The following is a 23839-nucleotide window of genomic DNA, read 5'->3' as shown; positions in this document are numbered from 1 at the left end:
GTCAGACACTGGTTTTGTATTTATCAACCCTTTACTATTAATCTTTCTAACAGAAATGTTTATTTATTTAAGTACTTGCTAAGTTACCTGGCAAATGCCACCTTTCTTTTATTCACAGACCAAACTAGGCCAAAATTTACTGCAGGTTTACTGCTCCTGAAACTGAGGCTCCTTCTGTAAGCCAGAAACAATATCATTAACTTGTGCTCCTCTGTCCCTCCAATATCCACCAACGTGTGCAACCCACTTGATGACACTGACTACATATCTCAGTCGTCTGAATCAGTACTTTGACCAAGAAGGAAATCTCACTCTACTGTCTGTAAAAACAGATTAAAGACTCTACAACAGCATACTCAGAGAGCCACACATACCCATGCCTGTTGTGTTAAGGACAGCCCACACACTCTTGCCATAGGTGGTAGAGAAAGGGATTGGGCTTAACGCAACCTTGGAAAGTGCACATAGTGCATCCTTGTTAAATAACAAAGTACTATAATGTTGCAATTATAGCATTTATATCTTGACTAGTGAAGAACCTAGCAACTAACAAAGTGTTTCAAAATTGTGATATGGCCAGGTAAAAATCCTTAAGCTACCACTAGAAGCCCAGCTGGATTTTGTGGGCTTGAGGGAAAAACTTCATGTAACTTCTAAACTGGATGCTGAAGGCAGGGAACTACTGCCTTTCAAGCAACACGTTTTGCCCATTTAGTGAATAGCTGAGGGAGGCTTGATGATGCTTTTCAAGGACTACTGTGTTGGGACACAGAGACCGGAAGAATGAGCCATGCTTTCTTCCTTCTCCTAAGATTGATGTCTGGGGAGAAAAGTGGACATACGAGAGACATGTACTTTCTGCAGGACTGCGAAAGAACTTGGAAAAAAGCTGAGTCAGCTCAGAAGCACAACTAAGAACACAAGTAGGGAAGAACAACTTAAAAATTGCCATGGAAAGACTTTCTTGGACTTGCACAGTAAAAGCAAACAGCAACTTCTTGAGTTACCTGGAACAGGTTTTCCCTGAACAACTGCAGGTATCTGTGTTGTAGCTGGCATCCACACCTACTGCAGAAAGCCTGGACAGTTGGTAGACAGATCTAAACAGTTCCAAGTGTGCCTTAACAGAAAACCCCTCAGTGGATCTAATCAATATATGATTGAGATGTTAAAAAAACAAGTGTATAGTTTGTGTTTCAAAATCCAAAACACTCTTCCCAATATTTTCATAAACATTACAAGAAACATTTGTCTTATGGCAACAGATTTTTCCTTTTACTCTCACTGCTACCTATCATTTTGCCACAGAAAAGGAAAAATGGAAACTTGAAAACCTAACAATTTTCCAGGTTTGCTATTTAACAAAATCCTCCTTAAAGCAACTTTCTTCCTGCTCAAATATCATAGCTACAGGTGATACACATATTCTATCAATCAGCAACACAATTATGTCTGGAATGAGGATTGTTTTATAGAATGCTTATATTGTTGCAACTTCTGTCTAATTTGTACACAAAATGTCTTGTTTGGGGAAACAATGAGTGATTGTTTGTAGAAATTATTTTTAGAAGTAAATAAAAAGGATTGGAAAAAGAACACATGGATTCAATCACTGGCATGCCCTGACTACAAACTGGTTTCCATCATCCAACACTGACTAGACATACACTCTGATTTAAGCAAACCAGATTCTGATACACCTGCTGGTGATGATATCGTGTGGGGTCAGAATGCCTATTGAATTACAAGAGTGTTTAAATATGATCCACAGAAAAATTCTGAGCTAACTTGTAACTGAACAACCAACAGTACCGCCCCAAACTATGGGTGGGACCACTCCAAACCTCTTCCCTTCACAAGGAATTTTAAGAAATCTTGAAATAATTAAGAGTCATTTTACAAGAAGCTCTAGAAGTAAAAATAAAACCCACATGTTTTATTGACCAGTTTTAAACTCCTGATAGAACCATAACTGCACTGATGCTTCTATAGCATTGTATGAAAGACAAGTGGTGGGCTGGTATGTAAGTTAGATTTATGGTTTGAGTTTTAAAAAATATTTTGCTATGATTTTATACATAATTTAAAGCAGTTGAGAAGAAAATATTTTGATCCAAGAGGAGCCATTCTAGGAAAATCAGAGAGATAAATCTTTCAGCTGCAGAATGGAGACATAAATCTGTCCACTAAACTTGATGATATAAAAGCTATTCTATCCAGCTGATTCTGCATTTTCACAGGGCAACAGATGCTTCAACATGCCTAGCACTAGAAACCACAAGAAGTCCCAACTGAACATTAATGCGTCTCAAACAACATTTACTTGTACGTCTAATATTCCCTGGATAGGTCATACATTATTAGGCTTTTCACTGGCATACATTGACAAAGGAAAATTCAGGGAGCTCTGAAAGAAACTGCGCATATGAGCAATTCGTGAGGCTGATCACTGTAAGTTACATTATATTAAATTGTCTATTCAGTACTGAACTTCTCTATCTTGTTTCCTTATTGGGTAGTACCCCATTTCATTTGATTAAAACCAGAATGTTTGATCTATGTTACAAATGGCATTCAAAGACAGCAGTCTCATGTTTCCCAATAACATATCCTTATGTCACAGAATGCACTTGTATGAGTATTTTAAAATGCTTACTAGGATCCCATGCAATGCAACAACACATTGGAAAAACAACATACACAAAGATACTAAAACACCTGGCACACGGAAATAGTTTTAAAGAGGGCATTATTTGAAAAACTTGTCATTTTGATACAATGCATAGAAATAACTACACTTTAGAAATCAGCAAGCAATTTCTCTGGATTGGTCATTTTAGTTATGTACATACAATTTATTACATACAATAAAATGAAAAATAATAAACTGAAAGGGAAACTTTTAAATAGGCCATACAAATAAGCATGCTGTGATAGTAAGACTGATGTTTGGACTGACTAGACCCAATAGCTCGTGTTACTCTGGACACACCACTCTCACATGGAACAAGTTTAGATGGGGAGATTCCCAAGCTACTGCCAACATGAGTTCAAGTCCACAACGTGACACCAATTAACTCTTCAAGCAGGACAACCACGTTTGTGTCGTGACACAACGCTGTTCTGTATCAGGGTGTTTCCTCCAGACTTTGAAGCTCTGCACCAAGCTTCCTTGTATTGTGTTTGGCCCATGTGATGGTTGCACCCCAGCTATACTCATGGCCTCAGCTTCTGAGCTGCTTTGCTGCCAGAAGCATTCAGGTGCTGTGTTATGTGGGAAGTCTGGCTTGTAACTAGAGTGCAAAGTGCACTGCTCTTCTGAAAATATCCTTACCATAAATATTTTAATCAGATGCCACTAAAATATTGTTTCATTTTGCCCACTTTTATGCTGCTTAATTTCAAATTATTTTTTTCTCATTATATAATTCTGGTATTAAATGGGATTTTGTAATGAAATTTCGTATTCATTATCAAAAATCAAGCTGTGACTGCAAAAACATCTGTCCTAATAACAGACAAAAAGCTTAGCATTACTGGATTTTACAGAAATTGCTATGCTCCTGTACTACTTTATTCATAAAATGAAGACGACGAAAGCCAAGGATGTCCTTGAATACTCAGCTGACTGGCAACAGAAAGCTAAATCAGTTGACACAAGAAAGCCACTACAAGGTGAAGGGGCAAGCTCATTTTTCCATCTGTTTTTATTGAACACACCCTTTGTGAAATGTCATGGTCAAGGGCAGTTAAAAATTAATGTCATTCTAATCTTCTTTAAACACTTTAACTTGTTCAGTTAAATGTGTCAGACAGGAAACTATCCATAAACAAATTTGAGATGTTAAATTACTAAGATAGCTGTGATTTCCTTCTTTTGCAAAATCTCATTACTAACTGCAATATTATTTCCACTCAAGGAAGTCACTCTACAACACCAAATATTTTCACATGCATTGAAACATGTAGACTACACAAGTCTGCGGATGTTTGCTTTGGCAGAGAACTGAACTTCCTCTGTTTCTCTGAATACAATGTAATCCTCCTCATTTAAGTCTTCATTTAGAGGGGAAACAACAACAAAAGACCCTCAAACACTTAAAAATCACATTTTAAAACCACCACAAACTGATTTGCTACTAAGATTCATTTCTCCTCCAGAGAAGTTAAGCAAAAAAGGTGAAAAATACCTCCAAATTTTCATATTTGTGCTTTTTAGTTAGAGCAATATAATTAATAGAACAAATGAACATTAATAAGAGTTTAAAATACATAGCAGGACTGCAGCTCAGTACTTCTGACAACTTTGTCAGTGAGTTTGACGCTATCAAAGTCATCTCCTTTGGGAAAGGCACTGGCATAAGGATTTTATACATCAACTCTTCTTCCTCAGTCCCACATCCAGGATTACAGGCTGGCTGATTGGTTGGTCTGCTTGTCTGTTCTTAAAAATCTGAGAGATGTTATAAGCCAGCTGAAGATCTGCAAAACTTATTTTGCATCTCTGGTCAATTTTCTGTCAGAAGGATGGGCTATAGCCTAAAATCTGTTAGGACTAGAAAGTGGAAGGCAATCACACAAACATTTGACCAGGAACAAGGAGAACCATACCCTTTCTACTAAGCCACTAAGCAACATACCTCCCTGGAACTTAAGTTTTCCCTTACACTTACCGTTTTCTTCTGTAGAGATAGCCAAGTTGAATTTCTAATGCTTAGTGCTAAGTCCTAGGCAATCACCCCAGAAGTCTTCTCAATTTAGAGAAAAACATACCTGACATTTTCAGTGTTCACCGCCCTCATATCAGCCCTCTCTAACTGCAGGCACACAGAATGCCTGGGAAACTTGGTTTGGGCAATAAATCAAGTGATAGTTTTGTGCCATCCCTTCCTTCCCACTGCCCCCCGCAAATTTCCACTCAGTCTAGTTCCTTCCAGCACTTACGAAAAGCAGCTGGAAGCCCCCACTTCCACAATCTTCAGAAACCAAGAAAAGCGGGGAATAGCAAAGTGGAACCACAGTGTCACTACTCAGATGTATTACTAGAGACTGTAGCATAACATGGCTCTACATCAAGATATTCCCCACAAGTATAAGACTCTTATCATCCAAAATTACAAATAGACTCTGCTGCGAAGATTTGTTAGAGAAACTCACCACAGCCCTTCGCTTGCTATCCATGCCTGGAAGTGTCAGCAACATAGAGCTTCACAGGACTCGGGGGTTGTCTGTTGAACTATGATACTCTGATTAAGGTGAGCACCCTGCAAACAAAATGAGGTGCCTATTTCTCCCAGTGACCTGCACCATCCATCCTCTAAAGAGGTGAAAAACTGAAGTGGTATGCACTCAGAGGAACTGGATTTGCATTCCCCTCTCCCCACTTCTATTACTTTTGGGATATGACTGTGAATTAACCCAAATGAAACATAGTTTTAAGTAGCAGAGACTAGATTATACTCATTTGTGATGTATTTCCTTGCTTTCTTATTCGGCTAAACAATGACCAGAATTCAATGCCATTAAGCCATTAAATTAAACCTGATTTACACAGCATGTATTGACTTAGTTAATTTTTCTATTAAATAATTTTTTACCTTTTTAATTTGGGATCTAAGAAAGGTGGAGTTACAAGGAAAATCTGAAAAGTGACACAAATCCAGTTTCTAAATTAAGCACAGCGTTAGGGTAATTTTTCATTGCTTACTGAATGCCAGTTCTTCAGAAGCCTTGCTGCTTAAAATGATCTTTGTCCATTAACTTCCCCTAAATACCTTGCCCAACAAAGCCTAGTAATTACTTGACACATACTTTCGCTTTAATGAGAGTTAAAGCTTACGATGACATCAGCCTGTCCTATTTGTCTGTGACTTGCAAGACAGATGAAGTTTACTTACTAAATGTTGCAACCCTGCCAAAATTCAGGGCTGCATAGAACAGTATGTTCGGGCCCTGATGTCTTGCCAGTTTTCAATGAAGTGCTTGACAGAGACCACATGTGGAGGTCAAGTGATACTATCATGATCTCACCAGATGGTAAGTTGTGGTATTATTCCCAAGGCAGGTAGTATAGTCTGTTCAGAAACAGTTGGCAGGTGATCAATGAACTAACAGCCAGAAGCAACTGGATTATTGCAAAAGATCAAGAATGTTATTGATGTTGGCAAAAAGACTATTCCAAGAATTTTTCTAGCATGTAATTCAAGGACTCAGTTCTCAAGATGTATGTTTTCTTGCAAAAAAATAAAGGATCGATTTTATTAAATGCTATGTTAAATTAGAAGCCCTCCTGTCAAAGAAATCTTGTATTCTTACATGATTATTATGTGATGTATGTTAAGTGGTAAAATAAAGAAAGACACTGCAAGCTCACCTTGCTTGGGTTTTTCTAACATATTAAGGATCACCAGGTCACTCTGGCTTTGATGTCAATTCAGAGGTTGTATCTACACGAGTTAGAGGGCAGGACTGGACTACTTTGCAGAGAGCAACAGGAAAGCAGACCATGGAGGAATCTTACAAAATTTTGTAGGTGACATTCTCCCACTCCTCTACAGTAACAGCCTGTCCAAGTCAAAGTGTGAAACACCCAGCACTTCACAGTCCAGCCTTCAGTTAAAGCAGGTAAACAATCTAAATCACTACTGAACTGACATTGCTACTATTTCCTGGACAAAGTTGCAAAAAAACCCTACTTCTAAAAATGCAATAAAGCCACACAGTGGACTCCTTTTATGCAGCAACATTTTTCCTCAAGCTACAGAAGAAATATCCTCCGTTCAGAAAAAGACATAATTTTAAAGCAGACTTTTAAATTTCAAGTTCCTCTGGTGCAAAACCGATTAATTGACCGTGAACTTTATCTGAGTAAAGACATTTGCAAAAGGCCAGAGTAAAGGCAGTCTTACTTCCTCTTGCACTTCCAAGAGGCTAACATCAAAACCTCGACTGAAATTCTACACTAACATCCTTGTTCATACTGGCCAAACCAAAGAAAAAAATATAATCAATCGCATTTAATCACTTCATGACTAAGAAAGCTAAGATTCTTTTTAATTAATTCATCACACTGCAACACCTTGCTCTAGTTAAAATTATGGGACAAAAGAGTTGGAAAATAAGTATATTAATTACAAATTAAAAAAAAAAGAGGGGACAAACTCCTGCGAAATAAGTTGGTTGCCTAAAAAGAAGTTGCCTAAAGTTATTAAAATTATTTCTGAAATTGTGTTTTTAAAATGGGACACATGCTGCTAGTAAATAAATGTGCAGCAACATGAAGTTGAGCATTAGGAGCTCTAAAGAGGGTCGGTGGCAATTTGGACTGAAACTATGGAATTTCTTCAGATGTACAGAGAAGAAAATTCTGTAACATTAAAATCTAACACACCCTGAACTGATACTCTTTGAAGATACTGAGAATGTAGCCACTACAGTACATGTATCATCTAGTTGTAGCCCTTGATAACTATTTTAAAAGAATTAATGTGTTTAATTGTGTGCATATACCAGAATTAATTTTTAGAGCTGTTTTTCTCATAAAAAGAGGTACAAATTACTCCCTTTCACTACCAGCTTTTTTTTGAGCCTTCCTAAATTTGATGCTTGGTATGACAGCAAGATAAGCCTTCAGCCATCATTGCACTTTTCTCTCTTTTAATCTGGGCCTGAATCATTTATCCAAACTAGAGTGTACTTGTCTAACTAAATTAAGCATCCATACTGCACAGCAAACATTATCTGATGTTCTGTCGGCTGGTTTAATATGTTTGCCATCTGAGCATTGTTTTGTGAGACACGAAAAGAACAAGTCTGGATGCTTCTCATTCAGCTAACTAAATGTCATGTTTAAAGCTCTTTAGGGAAAAATGAACAAATCATCTTTGAATTGGAAATTAATTGTCCTGTGTTCTAATTTCTTAGTCATTTATTGCAGTGTAGGGCATTTTAAGGACCACAGACCTCTTTTACTACTCACTCTTGTTTCTATTAATTGGTTCCGGTACATCTTGATAATGGACTCTGCAATAGAATAGCACTAGCCAGGTTCAGCTCCAGTGGAAATATTAAATAGATAAAATTTTTAAAGTTTAAGACCAGTTACAGACAGTTGTTTCTATAAAACTTAATGTATGTCATCATAGAATTTCATGTCTGTGAAGGGCAACAGTTTGTACATGGCTTTTTCAACACAAGGCAATTAACTGAAAGTCATTGAGAAAAGCTCCACCCCTATACAGTCTTTTGAAAGAAATATTGCCCAATCCTTTGGGCAAAACTAGATAGACCCAGGAAAGCAGCATGCCTTAAAAGATCAATTTGACCTTCTGTCTCCTGAAAGGTAGAAATATCATCATTTGCTAAGCAAAACAACAGCCCCATCACTGTACAAGACAGAAGTGTCCCAACAGTTCCTTCCTCAGAGGACCTGCAATCTGGAGAGTATTTGCCATGAACCTGGATCTGATAATTGATTTCAAATGGAATGGGATCAAGTCTTTCATGCTGCTTTTTATTTTGTCAGTGAAAGGCACATGTCCAGTGGAGTGCACTGGACATCACCCATACAGCTCCCAGCTACCTGTAATTTGAGCTGCATACCTGCATCTCAGTATTTTGAGATGCAGCCCAGGGGCGCTGCAAATACGACCCTCGGAGTCCTGTAGGGCTCTTTGATACTGCAGTTATGGTACTGAGTTGTAACACATACGGCAGGCAAGTTACTTCAGGGTTCACGCTGGAAAATTCGTATTGCTCATATGATTTACTGGCAAAACCTAAGGCCTCATTCTGCAAGTGCAAAGTTTTGCACTTATGAGCACAAAACAAAGGGAGTGATGACTGGGAACAGCAATCAAAGACAGCTGTTTCTGTTTTTAACGAGAGAGCTGTGCCCTGATTATCAAATTACCAGTGATAAGAAGACATAGTGAAGTCACTAAGAATGCTGCCAGTGACTTTCCTGCAGTGGTATCAGATCATATAAGACAAATATTTAGGTACGAATCTCTTCAGTATTCTTCAAAAATAGCTATACTGTGTTAGATCAAGGGTTCTGCTCAAGCTTCTGTGGCAAGCACCTAGAGGAGAGTAGAAGAAAAGGGAAGTATGTTCAATACTACCTTCTCCCAAACACTTTCGCAACCACCAACCATCTTCATGTCAGGGACTTCCTGGTGTGGTTTATATTTAAAAATTTGCAATGGATTTGTCGTCCTTGTAGCATTTGTTCAGTCTCCTTTTGAGCCCATGTAAACTTTTAGTGCCCACATCAATCCTTGGCAAGAAGTTCCACAGATCTACTGCTTGAACGAAGAACCATGCTCTTTGGTTTTGTGTGGTTTGCCTGTTTCCTACTAGCTTCAAATGCTCTTGTAATGGCTGGTTCAACAGTCAAATCCCTATCCATAGTCTTCAGGCCACTTTTTCAAGATGAAGAATCATGGTTTACTTAAGCTGTACAGTTGTCCCTGTATTAAGCTACTCCACACTTCTGATCACCCCTGATGCCCTTCCATGAGTCTCTTCCCATTCTGTCATACCTTTCTGAAACAAGGGGAACACTATTGTAGTATTTAAGATGGCATAATAAAGCTCAAAGTACAATGGTGTAATAAAGTTCTCTTTTTACCCTCTTTTCCTCTCCTAAATTGCTCTGCATCTGATTTGCTTTTTCGATTGCTTTTGAGCTTTGAGCTGACTTTTTTCAAAGAAGCATGTCTTATGATCCTAAGATCTTCCTAACTGGTTACTGCCAGCTGAGAGACTAGTACTTTACAAGGTATTAGGTAAAATTAAGAGTGTTCTTTTCTCATGTGTATCACTTCACACTTATCTACGCAGAATTTTACTTGCTTTCACCTGCAAGTGCTGCCAGCACTCAATCTCATAAGGTCTTTTAACAGTTGTTCTTCATACTAAGCCTTTGTCCTTACTATTTGGATAACTCAAATGCCAGCAACAAACTTTTGTCACTTTACTGATTTCTTCCAGGCCACTTCTTAAGATGATGAATGTGGGTCCTCAAATACTCCAAAGCTGTTGCAACATTCCACCACTAGATGAGTGGATCATTCACTCCTAACCAGCGATTCCTCTTTTCTTTACTGCCAGTCATTTAAGAGTAAGATGACCTTCCTCCTTATGGAATAGAGACTTGGTTTCCTTAAGAAGTGCCTGGTGAGGGACCTCGCTGGAAGCTTTGTGGAAACCCAGACAGACTGTATCAACCAGATCACACATATCCATCTGTTTGCTGAATGTGTCAAGAGCACTCTAAGAGAGTTGTAAAGCAGGGCATCTGCTTTACTAAAACTATATTAATCCTATTCATTATCTTCACAGAGATGGCAACTAATTTAATTCTCTATTTCTAGTAATTTTTCCAGTACATAAGACAAATTAGGAGGCTTATAGTTTTCTTGATATCCCTCATACTTTCCAAACACCAAGTCTACTTCCACCTTTTTTCTCTGAATTTCTTTATGAAAATCCAAAGTGTGGTATTGGTAGCATTCAGCAACAGTATTCAGTAATATTTTCTCTATTTCTTTGCTCCACACAGTAGAAAGAGACTTAATACAGATACGAGTATTTTATACAATCATCTCCATTTCAGATAGCACTGCAGTCTCTGGTGCATCGTCTTGAAAATAGTTTGCACAGCTACTGCTCTGACAAAGGAACTAGAGCGCACTCCTTTGACAAAGAAACTAAAGTGCATCCCTTATCTATGTTATTGGACAAGCACGACGTCCATTATCTGCCTATGTGGGCAACCTTGACCTAAGAAAAATGTAAAGCAAAGTTGAACTGTTTTACCATTCTAGGAGAATAGTAGGCAATTCTCCGGCCAAAGAGTAAGGCAGTGTTTATGTCACTGTGGCAAAATAAATTATTTTTATACATCTATATGAGCAAAGAAAAAAGATCCCATCTTATCCATAAACTCTCAACATCTATAGAAATGCATGAATGAAGTAAATAAGCTCCTAAATAAAATTTCTGACAGAATGACTGGAATATAAGCCCCAAAGAAAGATGGATACTAAAAGCCTAATGGAAAGTTTCATAATTACTATGCAGTATTTACAGCCTAGTACATCCAAAATAAGCAATTGCTACACGAATTTGATGCGAAATGCAGAGAAATAGGTACAAGCTCCATTTTTGATGGGTTTATCTATTAATAATCTATCTATTTGTATTAACACACAGACTCAGCTGCTCTTTGACGTTATCAAAATACTGGCTCATGCCAATTGTGTAAGAAGTCCTCAGCCTCTTGATCTGGCATCATAGTGTAGTACAGTGTGCACACCAGCACCTAATATCCAAACACTAATACAAAAACTAGGAAGAGAGCATGACTTAACAAGTTTTTTTAACAGCTCTACTACCCTGCCGTCATCTCAGGAACTCTGGAAATTAGCATTAGGTTTATTCTTAAACCATGAAAAGACATCTCACATATTCTTCACTACCTGCTGACTTCTAAAAAAAAAAAAAAAAAAAAAAAAGCAAAGCTTACTAAATAAGTGTAATTTTATGCTTATTTTATGTAAGCATATAATTTTTGGTTTATGCTTGCACAGCTTGGGCACCTGAACAGTATTTCGGAGAAAGAACATTATTAATAAAGATTCCACATTCCTGTCCTCATCACAAAAACACTGTTGAGAAATACCACACATTGCCTGAGAGTTCTAACAAGTCTGCCACCAAAACTGGAGAATATCATAACTAACACTCATCATATCCTCAGTTAACAAACAAAACCAAAGGAACTTTTTAAAAGTCCACCATTCACATTTCAGGCCGCCTTCTTACGCAAAAAGAAAACCAAACCAGAACAAACTAAAAAGGTGTACAAACCCAGTCATTAAATTGCTTTTAATCAACATTTCTAAAAACTTAAAAAAATCAGTCAAGTGTTCTCCCTCCTCCTTTGGAACAAATCTTGCTTTCATATCATCAGGCAACTTATAAAAACCTGAAAAGTGACTTAGAAGATACAATATTTTGTAGATGTAAAAGGCACATTTTGAAAACCAGCTTTTTTCTACAGCAGAAACTGATTCATTGCATCCTTCCTTGGAATGTGAAAAAAGTATCTGTTATTCTCAAAGGAGACTTCTGGATGCTCCACAGAAAAAAACCCCACAAAAACAAAGCAAAACAAAAATACATTCACAGAACACTTAAGGGAGAAAGGAAATGTGTCATAAGAGAAAGGTTGAGAAGACCTCACCCAGAAGACCTCTGAGTCAAAAGAAACCTCCCTTCCTCTCTGAAAGATGATAAAAAAAACAGGCACTCGTATCTTGTTGACTTCTAGTAGACATTTCTGGCTTAGGTGTAACCTATGAAAGGGAGATAACTAATCTGAGTTCATCCACCCATTTGCGGAATTCTGGGCTCCTTATTAAAACAGAATACAACTGTCAGATGGTATCCACTGTGAACTGCCCATTACCTTTCACCTTACACAGAAGTACAGAAAAAAAATATAAGGTAAAAAGGAAGAAAATACCTACAGCACAAGGCTATTCTGCTGCAGTACGAAACACAACCTCTCCCCCAAGTACAACTATAATAATTCGTACAAAAGTAGGATCATCCAACTAGGTAAATCTAAAGCAATTTGAAACTATTTCTCTCGGGACACAGGACTGATCAAAGTGGAGTTTTCACGATAATGAGTAACAGCAGATACACAAAGGAAGAGCTAGAAGACAGTAAGCTGGTAAGAGTATTGTGCTTATAGAGGTGATCACAGTGGATGTTAATAAAGTATGTTTTAGACACCTGCCTATGATAAATCTCAGTTCTGTAGGTAACAGTGGTAGATGTTCTCATCCAGTTGTGATTCTTCTGTCCCTCAGCTTCCCTACAATTGCAGTACCTGCTGGTATCATGCCTCTCCCATAAAAGGATACTTCTGACAGTCCAAGAAAATTTGTGAGGAAAAAAGGCTGTCATCTACGCAAACACAGGTTCTTCCTAAGCACTCACCTGCTTCTCAGAAGGAAAGCCAACTGCAGGAGTATTATTATTTGAAATACCAGGTTCTTAGACATACCCAGGAACAAAGCAGATTCAAGAAACTTTAACTCACAGGGCACACAGAGCTCTACTGATGGCATCTTTACTGACACAGCTGTGCATATGAGGAATGTACCTTACTCTACACTGTTCTACAGGATCTGTATCCATTCCTTTAGAGTTTAATTTGAAGCCACAGGGAAATATGTCGTTTAAAAAACGTGAGGAGAACAGCAGTAACAGTATGATTTCATACCAATCAAGATTATCCTTGCAGTCAGCTAACCACAAATCTGTGGCTTTAGATTCTGAGGAAGTAAGGTGGAAGAGCGGAAATCACTTTGTACAAACATGCAAAAAGGGTATCTCTGGAAAAAACACTCACTATGCTGGGGGAATATCAATGGAAGTATCATAGAATCATAGAATGGTGTGGGTTTGGACTGGAACGTAAAGACCATCTAGTTCCAACCCCACTGCCATGGGCAGGGACACCCTCCACTAGACCAGGTTGCCCAAAGCCCCATCCAACCTGGTCTTGAACACTTCCAGGGATAGGGCCGCCACAGCTTCTCTGGGCAACCTGTTCCAGTGCCTCACCACCCTCACAGGAAAGAATTTCTTCCTAATACCTAATTTAAACCTACCCTCCTTCAGCTTAAGGCCATTACCCCTTGTCCTGTCACTACACTCCCCCATAAACAGTCCCTCACCATCTTTCCTGTAGGCCCCTTCAGGTACTGGAAGGCTGCAATTAGATCTCCCCGGAGCCTTCTCTTCTCCAGGCTGAACAGCCCCAACTCTCTCAGCCTGTCCTCACAGGAGAGGTGCTCCAGCCCTCTGATCATCTCTGTGGCCCTCCTCTGGACTCGCTCCAACAGCTCCATGTCTCTTCTGTACTGGGGCCCCCAGAGCTGGATGCAGTACTCCAGGTGGGGTCTCACGAGAGTGGAGAAGTGGGGGAAATCACCTCCCTCAACCTGCTGGTCACGCTTCTTTTGATGCAGCCCAGGATATGGTTTGCTTTCTGGGCTGCAAACGCACATTTCTGGGTCATGTTGAGCTTGAAAAAATGCTTGCTTTGCTCAGATTTTTATATTAACAATCTCGATTTAAACTCCTTTTGCAACAGAAGGTGGCATAGTAAAGAATAATATGATATTAAAATCATAGTGGCCAGATACTGAGTTGCTGAGCAACCAGACATAGCTTCTGACATCTTAAAAGTTCAGAAAACGTCAAGCTGCAAACTCAGCTTCCTAATTATCGACAGCTTAGCTAACCATTTCTAAAAATCTTGGCCACTGTTTTAAAATACATGTTACTTCTAAGGAAGATAATGAGTCACAATTCCAAGTGGATTCCAAGTGCATGCCAGTACCATACACACATACACATGGGAAATGTGAGAACTGCAAATTCAGGGACTGATTCTGGAAATTTGGGCGAGTATGTGATTTACTAACACTTTGAACAAATCTAATACATTAATTATGATTTCAATATAATTTTATTCATTCATTTCCTTCACTGCTTGTCCTTTGTTTTTACTACTTGAACATTACTCTGTGGTTCTTGCTGGCAGAATGAATTCCAGGTATGTTTACAGTATACACGGTGCTCATTTGCAATGACATTTCACTGGAGTATTTCCTCCTTTTGACATACTCTTAATATGCTTAATCAACCTGAGGGGACCTAAACTTTCAATCACTGCTGTATTCTATTTATATTGGTTTATATATAAAAAGACAGTGAATAGGACTGTAACACAAATTGTGCTACGAGAAAGGCATCGCTACCAAAGGCATGAAAATGCTATTAAATGGCTAGGATGCCTAAGCCAGTGTCCTGCCAGCTCTGCAGCACTCCTATCAATGATTGCCAGCAGAATCATAACTCTTTCAAGTGCAATATGAACTGGAACAGGGAAACATACGTCACAGGAAGCTGCTATCTCCAACGGGAGTACAGAAACACTTAAAAGGAAAAAAAAAAGAAAGACGACAAAACCCCATATGTGCGGTCAGTATTAGAAATCATCGACTAAGATGGCAAAAGTAGTATTTCCTCTGCATTTCCATACTTTTAATTTCCTTCCATTTAAGAAGATGCACAGCAAGTACTGAAAATATCTTCTGTATATAAACCAGAAATCTGGCAAATTTTTAGTGTGAGTACCTTATTTTCTCCAATCGGGGCAATCCCAAGCACAACTACAGGCTGGGTGGAGAATGGATTGAGAGCAGCCCTGAGGAGAAGGACTTGAGGTTGATGAAAAACTCAACGTGCCCCAGCAATGCGCACTTGCAGCCCAGAAAGCCAACCACAGCCTGGGCTGCATCTAAAGAAGCATGACCAGCAGGTCGAGGGAGGTGATTCTCTCCCTCTACTCCACTCTCGTGAGGGTGGTGAGGCACTGGAACAGGTTGCTCAGAGAAGCTGTGGATGCCCGATCCCTGGCAGTGTTCAAGACCAGATTGGATGGGGCTTTGGGCAACCTGGTCTAGTGGGGGGTGTCCCTGCCCACAGCAAGGGGCTTGGAACTAGATGATCTTTGAGGTCCCTTCCAACCCACCACGCTTTGATTCTATGAAAGTCTCATTTATATTTGTTCATGTTAAAATGATTCTCTTAAAGCTGAAATTCTCATTTAGGCATAAAATTGGTCAAAAATAAACTGAAGGGAGGGAGAAAGAAACCTGACAGTAATGATCTGAGTAAGCCTGTGACTCTTTGGCTTCAATATTCCTTCTTATTCATGTAAGTCTTTTCAATGAATAAGTTATTCTTGGTGAGAAAACATCAGTCTTGATAAAACACTGGGGTCAAGCAGTCTACTCTAAAGATGGGGCCTTGACCAAGAATGGGGAGTCAGCAACTGTCCTCAGCAGAGGAATGTAAGAAGCAATGCAAATCCCACAGTATGTTACATACGTTACTTTGTCTAAAGTAACCTCCAGGAAACTATATAAACATGGAAATAAACCTGAAAATTGTGCTGGTTTATAATGAAACCTTCTGAAAGTATGAGGTCAGTTCCTCACCTGCGCTAAAAGCAACGATACAACTTTTATTTAAACCCACTGTCTTGCCATATGACAACTAAGATTCAAATCTATGAAACAAATGTTGGAATATTCTACCTGTTTTATCGCCCTATTCTTCTATTAGTACAGGAATTTGACTGGCTAGTAACAATCCCAGATGCCTCCTATTACATCTACATATTACATTAAATTGCCTCTGTTCTGAAAATTGTAGCAGCTGAAATATCACACAGCTCCTTTATCAGAGACTACAAGTTGCATTTCTGGAGTTGACATCAGAGCTATTACACAGATGAAGGCACTGAAGAGCCCTCTTCCAATTCTGATGTTGTCTCCAAAAAGCCTCATGATTTTATTCTGAATAAACTACACCATTTCATAGAAAAAGGTCTTACAGAATGTCCCTGAGGCCTTCTTTATCATCCTCCCCTCACTCCAATTTCTGTATTTCCCCAGACATGCTAAAAAGAAAAAAAAAAGTAATTATTCCCATAGACCAATTTGCCAGTGCACAATACTCTTGACCTCCAAAAGAATCAAATACTCAGTTCTACAGTTCTTCCAAGAAATGACCCAAACACACTTCTTTTGCTTTTGAAGAGAAGTCACTGAATAAGCCTCTGAGGAGGTGTGTTTGATTTTGTCGGACTTCACGTGTGGCTTTCCTCTGTGTGCTCTGTCTACAAGAGCATAGTCATACGGGTTTTCTCTTACATATTTTGTCTATATGGTGCATGCTTTTTGGGGTGGGGACTCAGATTATATTATGCCTACTGTAAGGTGGGCCCAAATTCTGCTAGCACATCATCTAAACTGCTGTGACAGAGAACACAGATTGTTTGCAAATGGGGTTCAGTTTTGCTCACCCCCTACACTGTTCTGCTCTACTCTCTGGATGGTGTGTGCTCTGTGTTGCAACTTAAGAAAGGAGAGGACCTCCTTGCTTCTAAAGCATCCAACCTTCTGCACTTCATATTGGAAATGTTACCATACCCTGGTCTTTTGAAGAATTTTTTTTTTTTTTCAAGTGACTTCTCATTATTCTAAATAGCATCACTTGGGAGATGTGTAAAAAAAACAGGGGGGAAGTCTCCAGGGAAGAAATCTGTAGACTCTTTTCTTTGACTTTGCATTCCTTTGCAAACTACTTAGTGCATGCTGAGCACGCTCTGAAGCGTTGCTCAATTGTGCTCTGAACAGAAAGGAATATTTTCTAGAGGATATTTAAAACAGTTAAAGAGGGAGTACTACCTTTCAACAGACATGAAAAACTAATGATGCCACAGTAAAAAGTAATTAAAGTTACTGCAGGGGCCTTACCCTCAAGGAGGTAAATTACTGTAAGCCCCACAGAAACAAAAGCTGCAATATGGTAAAATTACATTGCACTAATCCACCTATCCAGAAAAGTGAGTGGAGGAAATCTGAATCTAAAGCATAAATCAAAACACCTCAGTCTTCATACACATGAAAATTTCTGATTGCAAATATTAGGTAGGGAGATGAGATATATATTCCTAAATAATCACCTGTGCTGTAGCCCTGGAGCTTAACAATGGGTTAAAAATAACAGGTTTATTGGGTTGGAAAGTCAAACTACAGGTATTCATAACAGCTAAAGTATTCCGTTTTCTACACAACTTTATAGAACCAGATAGTTAAAAAAGAAAAAAACCTCCTGAAAGTTCAGAATACCACCTTTTTCATTTTCTATTAATGTGCTAGCTTCACTGGAAATAAACATGTTCCCCTTTTGCAGGATCTTCCTGTTAGTAACAGTTGCACATAAATAAAGTTTTCTAAACAAACATCTTATCTTTTTATGGAAGGAAGTCCATTAATAAGGAATTGACGTCCTTCCCTGACAAAAAAGATCAGTGCTAATTCTTTCCCATAAACTAAAGAAATAAGCTTACACCCTGAGATTTTTTACTCTATTTTCACAGCAAACTGGATAGTCTGCACATAGATAAAATAGAACTGTTTGGGTTTTCTTACAAACAATATCCCTGTTGCTACCTTGCCACATAATACTGAATAATTAATCTCTTCCCTTGGTTTTTTGATTGCTTCATGGAACTTGGGCTTCATTTCAACTGTAGTCCATACATTCTTGTTCTAACTACAGGGCAGCCTGTGAACAACTTTCAGCCTGGGAGCTTCATAAGTATGCCATAACTGTTTAATATTTTGACCTACGCAACCATTTTCAGAAATATGTCCTTTACCCAACAAATGCAGCCAAAGAGACTCTAGCAGCTATGCTCATAATCTACTGTGCTCTTCATTGGGTTTGTCAGCTACACAAGACATTTCTATTGCCCAAAATTAACTTTGTTATGGAAAATCCTCTGACGCAACCTTCATCTGAATAGCTTTTCCTTTAGACTAAGAGAATTTGAAGTTGACACTGTACTGTATGCTATATGTGATAAATAAAATAAATACTTTTCTCCCAATGGCTTCAGAAAGCCAGCACTTTAATCTATTTGCAACAATGCTGAAAATAGAAATGTTAACATATTTAAAGAGAGTTTAGATTTTCAGTGGGTTTGTGCAACACAATTTAAAATCTCCACGCCACACTGCATAGAGATAAGCCTAAGAGAATGGCGGAATAATATAGTCTGTGATTATCATACTTGTATAAACTTGAGAGTTATAATGCCATGGTATTTTTGTATGAAAAGATCTGTTTATCTTAAACACATTAAATGTTTAACTCTGGGTGACACAAGAAACCTCATCAAAGTATTTGCAGTAGGAATTTCAAAAGAAAATTTTAAAAAATAAAGTACACCAAATGTGGCAAGAAAACGTTGTTTCTCTTCAGCTGTGTCTACAAATGACTGCTATTTCAAAGGCATCTATTCCAATTTTGAAAGATGAAGCACCGCTATGTTCCAGTAATCACACTTTTAGATATTCTAAGAATGGGAAAATAAGATTCCACAATCCTTTACCAAGAGTGTGCATCAACTTTGCTTACACAATGCTTCACTGGAGAAGGCACTTAACGTATGTCTTAAGGCAGATAGATAAATAAAAAAATGACAGAGAGTGAGACTGAGCACTAGACGACTCCTCCACTATACTGAATTCAAAGGTTCCTTCCTGACTCCATTTTGCACTAATGCAGTTCACTTTCCAAAGATCAGTCTGCTGGAGAGGTGACAAGCCCTAAGCAGACAGTCAGTCCACATTACACAACCTTGAAGGTATTGGTTCCTTGCATTCTTATTTGGCATCCATATACAGCTTTACACACTGACTTTTACAGTTTATATTTAGAATGTAATACTTGTTGTTGATGGTGGAACCAGAAGTCTCAATGTGCTTGCACAGGTTTAGTAACATACATACCTGAATGTCACTATAAAAACAAGAACAATTTCCTTTTCCCTTAACTCTATTCTTTTCAAAGGGTTAGGTCCTCAGAAAGGTTTCCCCCATTTCTGTTTAATTCTCGATAACTGTATTGCGGAACACTGACCTTTTTTAAAAGCAAAAACAGAGCACTGCTTTAAAAGGTCACATGGTACAACTCAGAAAGCAGAGCAGAACTTCTGGTATCCCACGGCAGCACTGAAAATAGGCAACAGCCTGACAAATATCAGGGCAAAACAGCACATTGATGATTTTCATCAGTCATTGGAACTGTCACCCATTTTCTAGAACTGCCCTGGTCAATAAGGATACCTGGTCACCCTATACAATTTCCAGCTTCTCTGGCTTACTTTTTCGTCACCATCCTTCTTTTAGCATAATGCCTCACAAAACTTTTCTAATGTAGAAAGATTCTTGACATGGGAGAAAGCTTGGGCAGTCTCAAGAAAGCTCTGTAAATACGTATAAAACTCCAAGACTTGACAATTTTATTTTGTTAAGATCTAGAGTTTTGGTGAGCTGTAGTTAATGGCTATCCAAAATATCTGTGAATGACTTCAGCTCTTATGAATGAACTGGTGGTAGCCAGCACATCAAGGAAAGAAGCCCATCCTGCAGTGTCACTGTTACCTGTGCTCCTGTCTTTTCTTGTCCACTCATTGTCAAGTTCTGTAATGCAGGTGTCACAACTGGTGGAGGAGGTGCTCTGCGCTTTTTCACTTCTGGGTTTGCTGTCATTCCTGAGATGTTACCAAGGGACAGTGATGGGCCCAGGCTACTGGAACGAGAATTCACCGAAGGAGAATTTGGTGCTGTGGAAAAACCCTGTAAATGGAGTAACATCTTGGATTAACATCACTTTTTAAAAAACAATGGGAAAGAAAAAAGAAAAACAAGACACATCTGGTTACCGTTTAAACAATGATATGAATAATCATGTATGTTCCTCTGCCAAACTTGCTGAATTGCAAACTGTAACTTTTGGAAACTTCTAAAGGTCAACTGGCACAAAGCTTGCAGGCAATATTAGTAAGTCAGGAGGCACAATGAGGACCTACTGCAGTTTAACAGTAGTATTGATGGGAACACTACTGCTGCTTGCTATTTAAAATATGAGCTTCATCAAGACACATAATTACTGTTATCCAAATGCATTTGCAGTTGTATTTAAGTTATAAGTAATACACGCTTCTGAAAGCAAGATTTACTCTTAAATGAGAACACTGTATTAATCACTGTGTCCCTATTTATTATTGTCAATCTGCCTGATTTACCTGAGTCTTCTCTGCAGATTGATGTAAGAGAAACTTTGCTACCATCAAACTATTTCCAATTTACCTGCACAAAGAAGTATAATCATTTCTAATCTACTGAAAACAGCCATTTAACCTGGTCAAAAGAAGTCCTACTGACAGGCACCACTCTAGATTTTAACAGGCCCAGGTGACAGGAGAAGCAGAAACAATAATCACTTAACTTTAAAAATTACTTTAGTTCTCACTGAAAACTTAATAAAATCAATGGAAAAAGTTTCACTGATTTCAGATCAAGGCCTTAATATATTTTTATATTAATAAACAAACAGAAATATATGCAGTCATATAGTAGTAAATCTACAAATAGGAAAGACTAGGAAACATGATTGCTTGAAAATGTGCATTTTTTTTTAGTTTTGACACTTAAATTAAACACGATTAATTTTTTGAATCTGCTAATAAAGATCTTGCAAAAACTTTTCCCTCAAAACCTGAGTCACATTTTGCTATCACTAAATAAGAGAAGCTTCCATATTGAATTGAAAATTTTTCTTTTTAATTAAGTTATGAGACAGTCACTTCTTCTCAGAAATGGCTTCTGTGAAATCATCACCAATACCATGAGCTGGAGCAGGATTCCTATTCTGGAAGCACAGGCTGATGACCGCATTTGATAATGCTGTTCTTATCACAACGGAACATACTACCACACTTGCAAAACTCACCCAACGAGGACATAAAGCTCTCAGGCGGAATTTTGCCCAAGACCACAGAACACATATTGGCAGGAAGCTAAAGGCCACCACAAATCCCATCACTTTCCAAATAAAAGAGGTAGTTCTTTGAACCTAAGTTCTCCAACTTGGAAAGTGCTGGAAAATGCTTTGCCTCAATTGTACGGCTGCCTCATCATTGTGGTGGATATCTGGATTTCTGCAGGAGTGTAACTTGCAGCGAATTTGACTCGTGACACAGCATGATAATTCCTTTCCACAAGTGCCAAGAGCGATCTTAGGTAAAAATTAAAAACATGGGGCAGAAAGCTCAAAAAGACAATTGATTTAATTTTTGGACTGTTGAGGAAGCACTGATGAAGCCTAAAGAGCTACAAACCATAGCAATACAAAAAGATGTATGTAATACAGGTTACCGACTGCTTGGTAAAGGTCAATGTTCTATAGATTCTTGTGAAAGCAACTGAAAATGCTATATGCAGATACCAAACTGGTTTGTGTCTTGTCCCTCACTTACTATGCACGTGGTAACTATCGTTGACTTAAAACTATCATCAGCTAGATGCTTTTGTCATCTTTTATGTTGCACACTGCACAGCAGACTTCACCTTGGAATAGTGTATTTAGCACAAACAGGGCATGTTACTGGTTTTCTCTGGTTGACTAGATTTTTACTGAAGGATTAAAGCAGTATTTGCCACATTTTTTTCTTCGCCAGTTTCTCTGAACTGAATAGCATCACCTTTCTAGAAAATGAAGAGAAAAAGCTTGAAATGAAAGGTGGGGTTTAAAAGATTAGGTCTAATCTTATAAAGAAATATACTCTTTCTTGACCCTATATCTTGGGCAGCAGAAAAAATAATGATCTCATCTGTAACCTCCAAGTTCTGTGTCATTCTCCGTACATATTGTACCTGGTTCTATCAAATAAAGATTGTTTACTCCAAAAGAAATGACAGGGTTCACAGGGTGAAATATAAAGTAGTGTCCTCTTTTCACACACTTATAAAATGACTGAACAAAGTAATTTTAAAGGGTATTCTACAGATATGCTTTTGTGACTTTTAATTCTTTAATTTTCCTTGCTGGATAAAAAAGTTGAGAAATTTTGTTAAGAGATTTAAAGATGTATACAAATAATAAAAACTCCTCAGACTTCCCTCCCAGCATTATAAATACAGGGTACTGGTAAGAATATAGGATATATCCAGTTTTAAAATAATATCCTATTCAATTCCACCTCAAGAGCTATTAGAATCCTCTTCCAGGCAACAGATCACTGTGAAGGAATACAGTGATGAACAACTAAACATTTTAAAGCTGGGTTTTTTAAAAGCTTGGATTTCCTAACAGAAGATACAGGAAAAAATTAATGTAATACATGACACTATAAATAGTTTATAATAAAAAGAATTTACTGAAAGAAAAAATAAAAATCTTGGAAATTCATCTATGTTTTCTTTTCCAAGTCCAACCTTTATATCAAGCCCATTATTTACTGAGTGAGCATTTCAAGAATGCTCATGTTAAGACTCTTCCCCTAAAATAAAAACTCGCTACAGCTTCCAGAGGAATGGAATGAGAACAACTTCAAAGTAGTTTTGAAAGCGCCATCATTCAGCAATGAGAGCTTCATCTAACTGGAACCAGACCTTCAAGCTCTCTCATGTATGTAGTCCTTTCATTAGCTTTCACAGGAAAAACCCAACATGTTGGACACAAACCACTGACAGAAGTGTTTTTGGCATGACACGTCTTTTGTTGTAAACCTAATCTAGAGAGGCAATGCCTTCCTCAGTTTTTATATTTTATGTTGTGTTAGATGCAGCGCAGCTTCTCCCCCAATCACTAGATTTTGGAGGTTTGGTGTTCAGACAGGTTAGCAAGGCAACTATTAAGACCATACAACATTAATTGAGCAAATTTGCAGGGACCTGATATGTACATGCTATTCACCCAAACCATCCCTCATTTCTTGTTGTTTTCATTTGTTATCAATGGATTGATTTCAGTGGAATTACTCAAATTACAGCAGTGTAAGGTGAGAGGAAAGCTAAGTTCAAGTATTACAGCCAATGTAGCTGGCTAAAAAAGTCAGCCCTTATCCTCTGTTTCATTTGACAAACAGTTCAGCATGAATGTTCTGCTCAGAATCAAAATCAGTTCCTACAATCCGTGTGTTTTGTAACTGCATTGCAAAAAAAAAAAAAAAAAAAAGAAGAAGAAAAATCATGTCAGAAAAAGAAAAATCATAGCAATGAATTATATGAAGAGCTTTTAAAAATGTCTCCCAACTTGTAAAATCATAGTCTTTGGTAGATCACTAGTGTTAGAGTATTTTGCTAGCAGTTCAAACAATTAAGTATTG

The 23839-nt window shown here is 38.1% G+C and overlaps 1 protein-coding gene across 14 annotated transcripts in view; it reads right to left on the bottom strand.

The window, feature by feature from the left end:
* Positions 1 to 23839, bottom strand: part of COBL (cordon-bleu WH2 repeat protein) — a 168689-nt gene that overhangs the window by 57101 nt on the left and 87749 nt on the right. For all 14 annotated transcript variants that reach the window (XM_075744739.1, XM_075744733.1, XM_075744727.1 and 11 more), the window contains one exon: positions 20112 to 20306. In XM_075744739.1, coding sequence (XP_075600854.1) covers positions 20112 to 20306 — 195 coding nt within the window. The remainder of the gene's footprint in view (positions 1 to 20111; positions 20307 to 23839) is intronic.

This window comes from Balearica regulorum, chromosome 2 (genome assembly GCF_011004875.1).
Source record: "Balearica regulorum gibbericeps isolate bBalReg1 chromosome 2, bBalReg1.pri, whole genome shotgun sequence".
In the NCBI taxonomy this organism is placed as follows: domain Eukaryota; kingdom Metazoa; phylum Chordata; class Aves; order Gruiformes; family Gruidae; genus Balearica; species Balearica regulorum.
The sequence above is the reverse complement of the archived record's forward strand: the minus strand, read 5'-3'. Positions and strand labels throughout refer to the sequence as shown.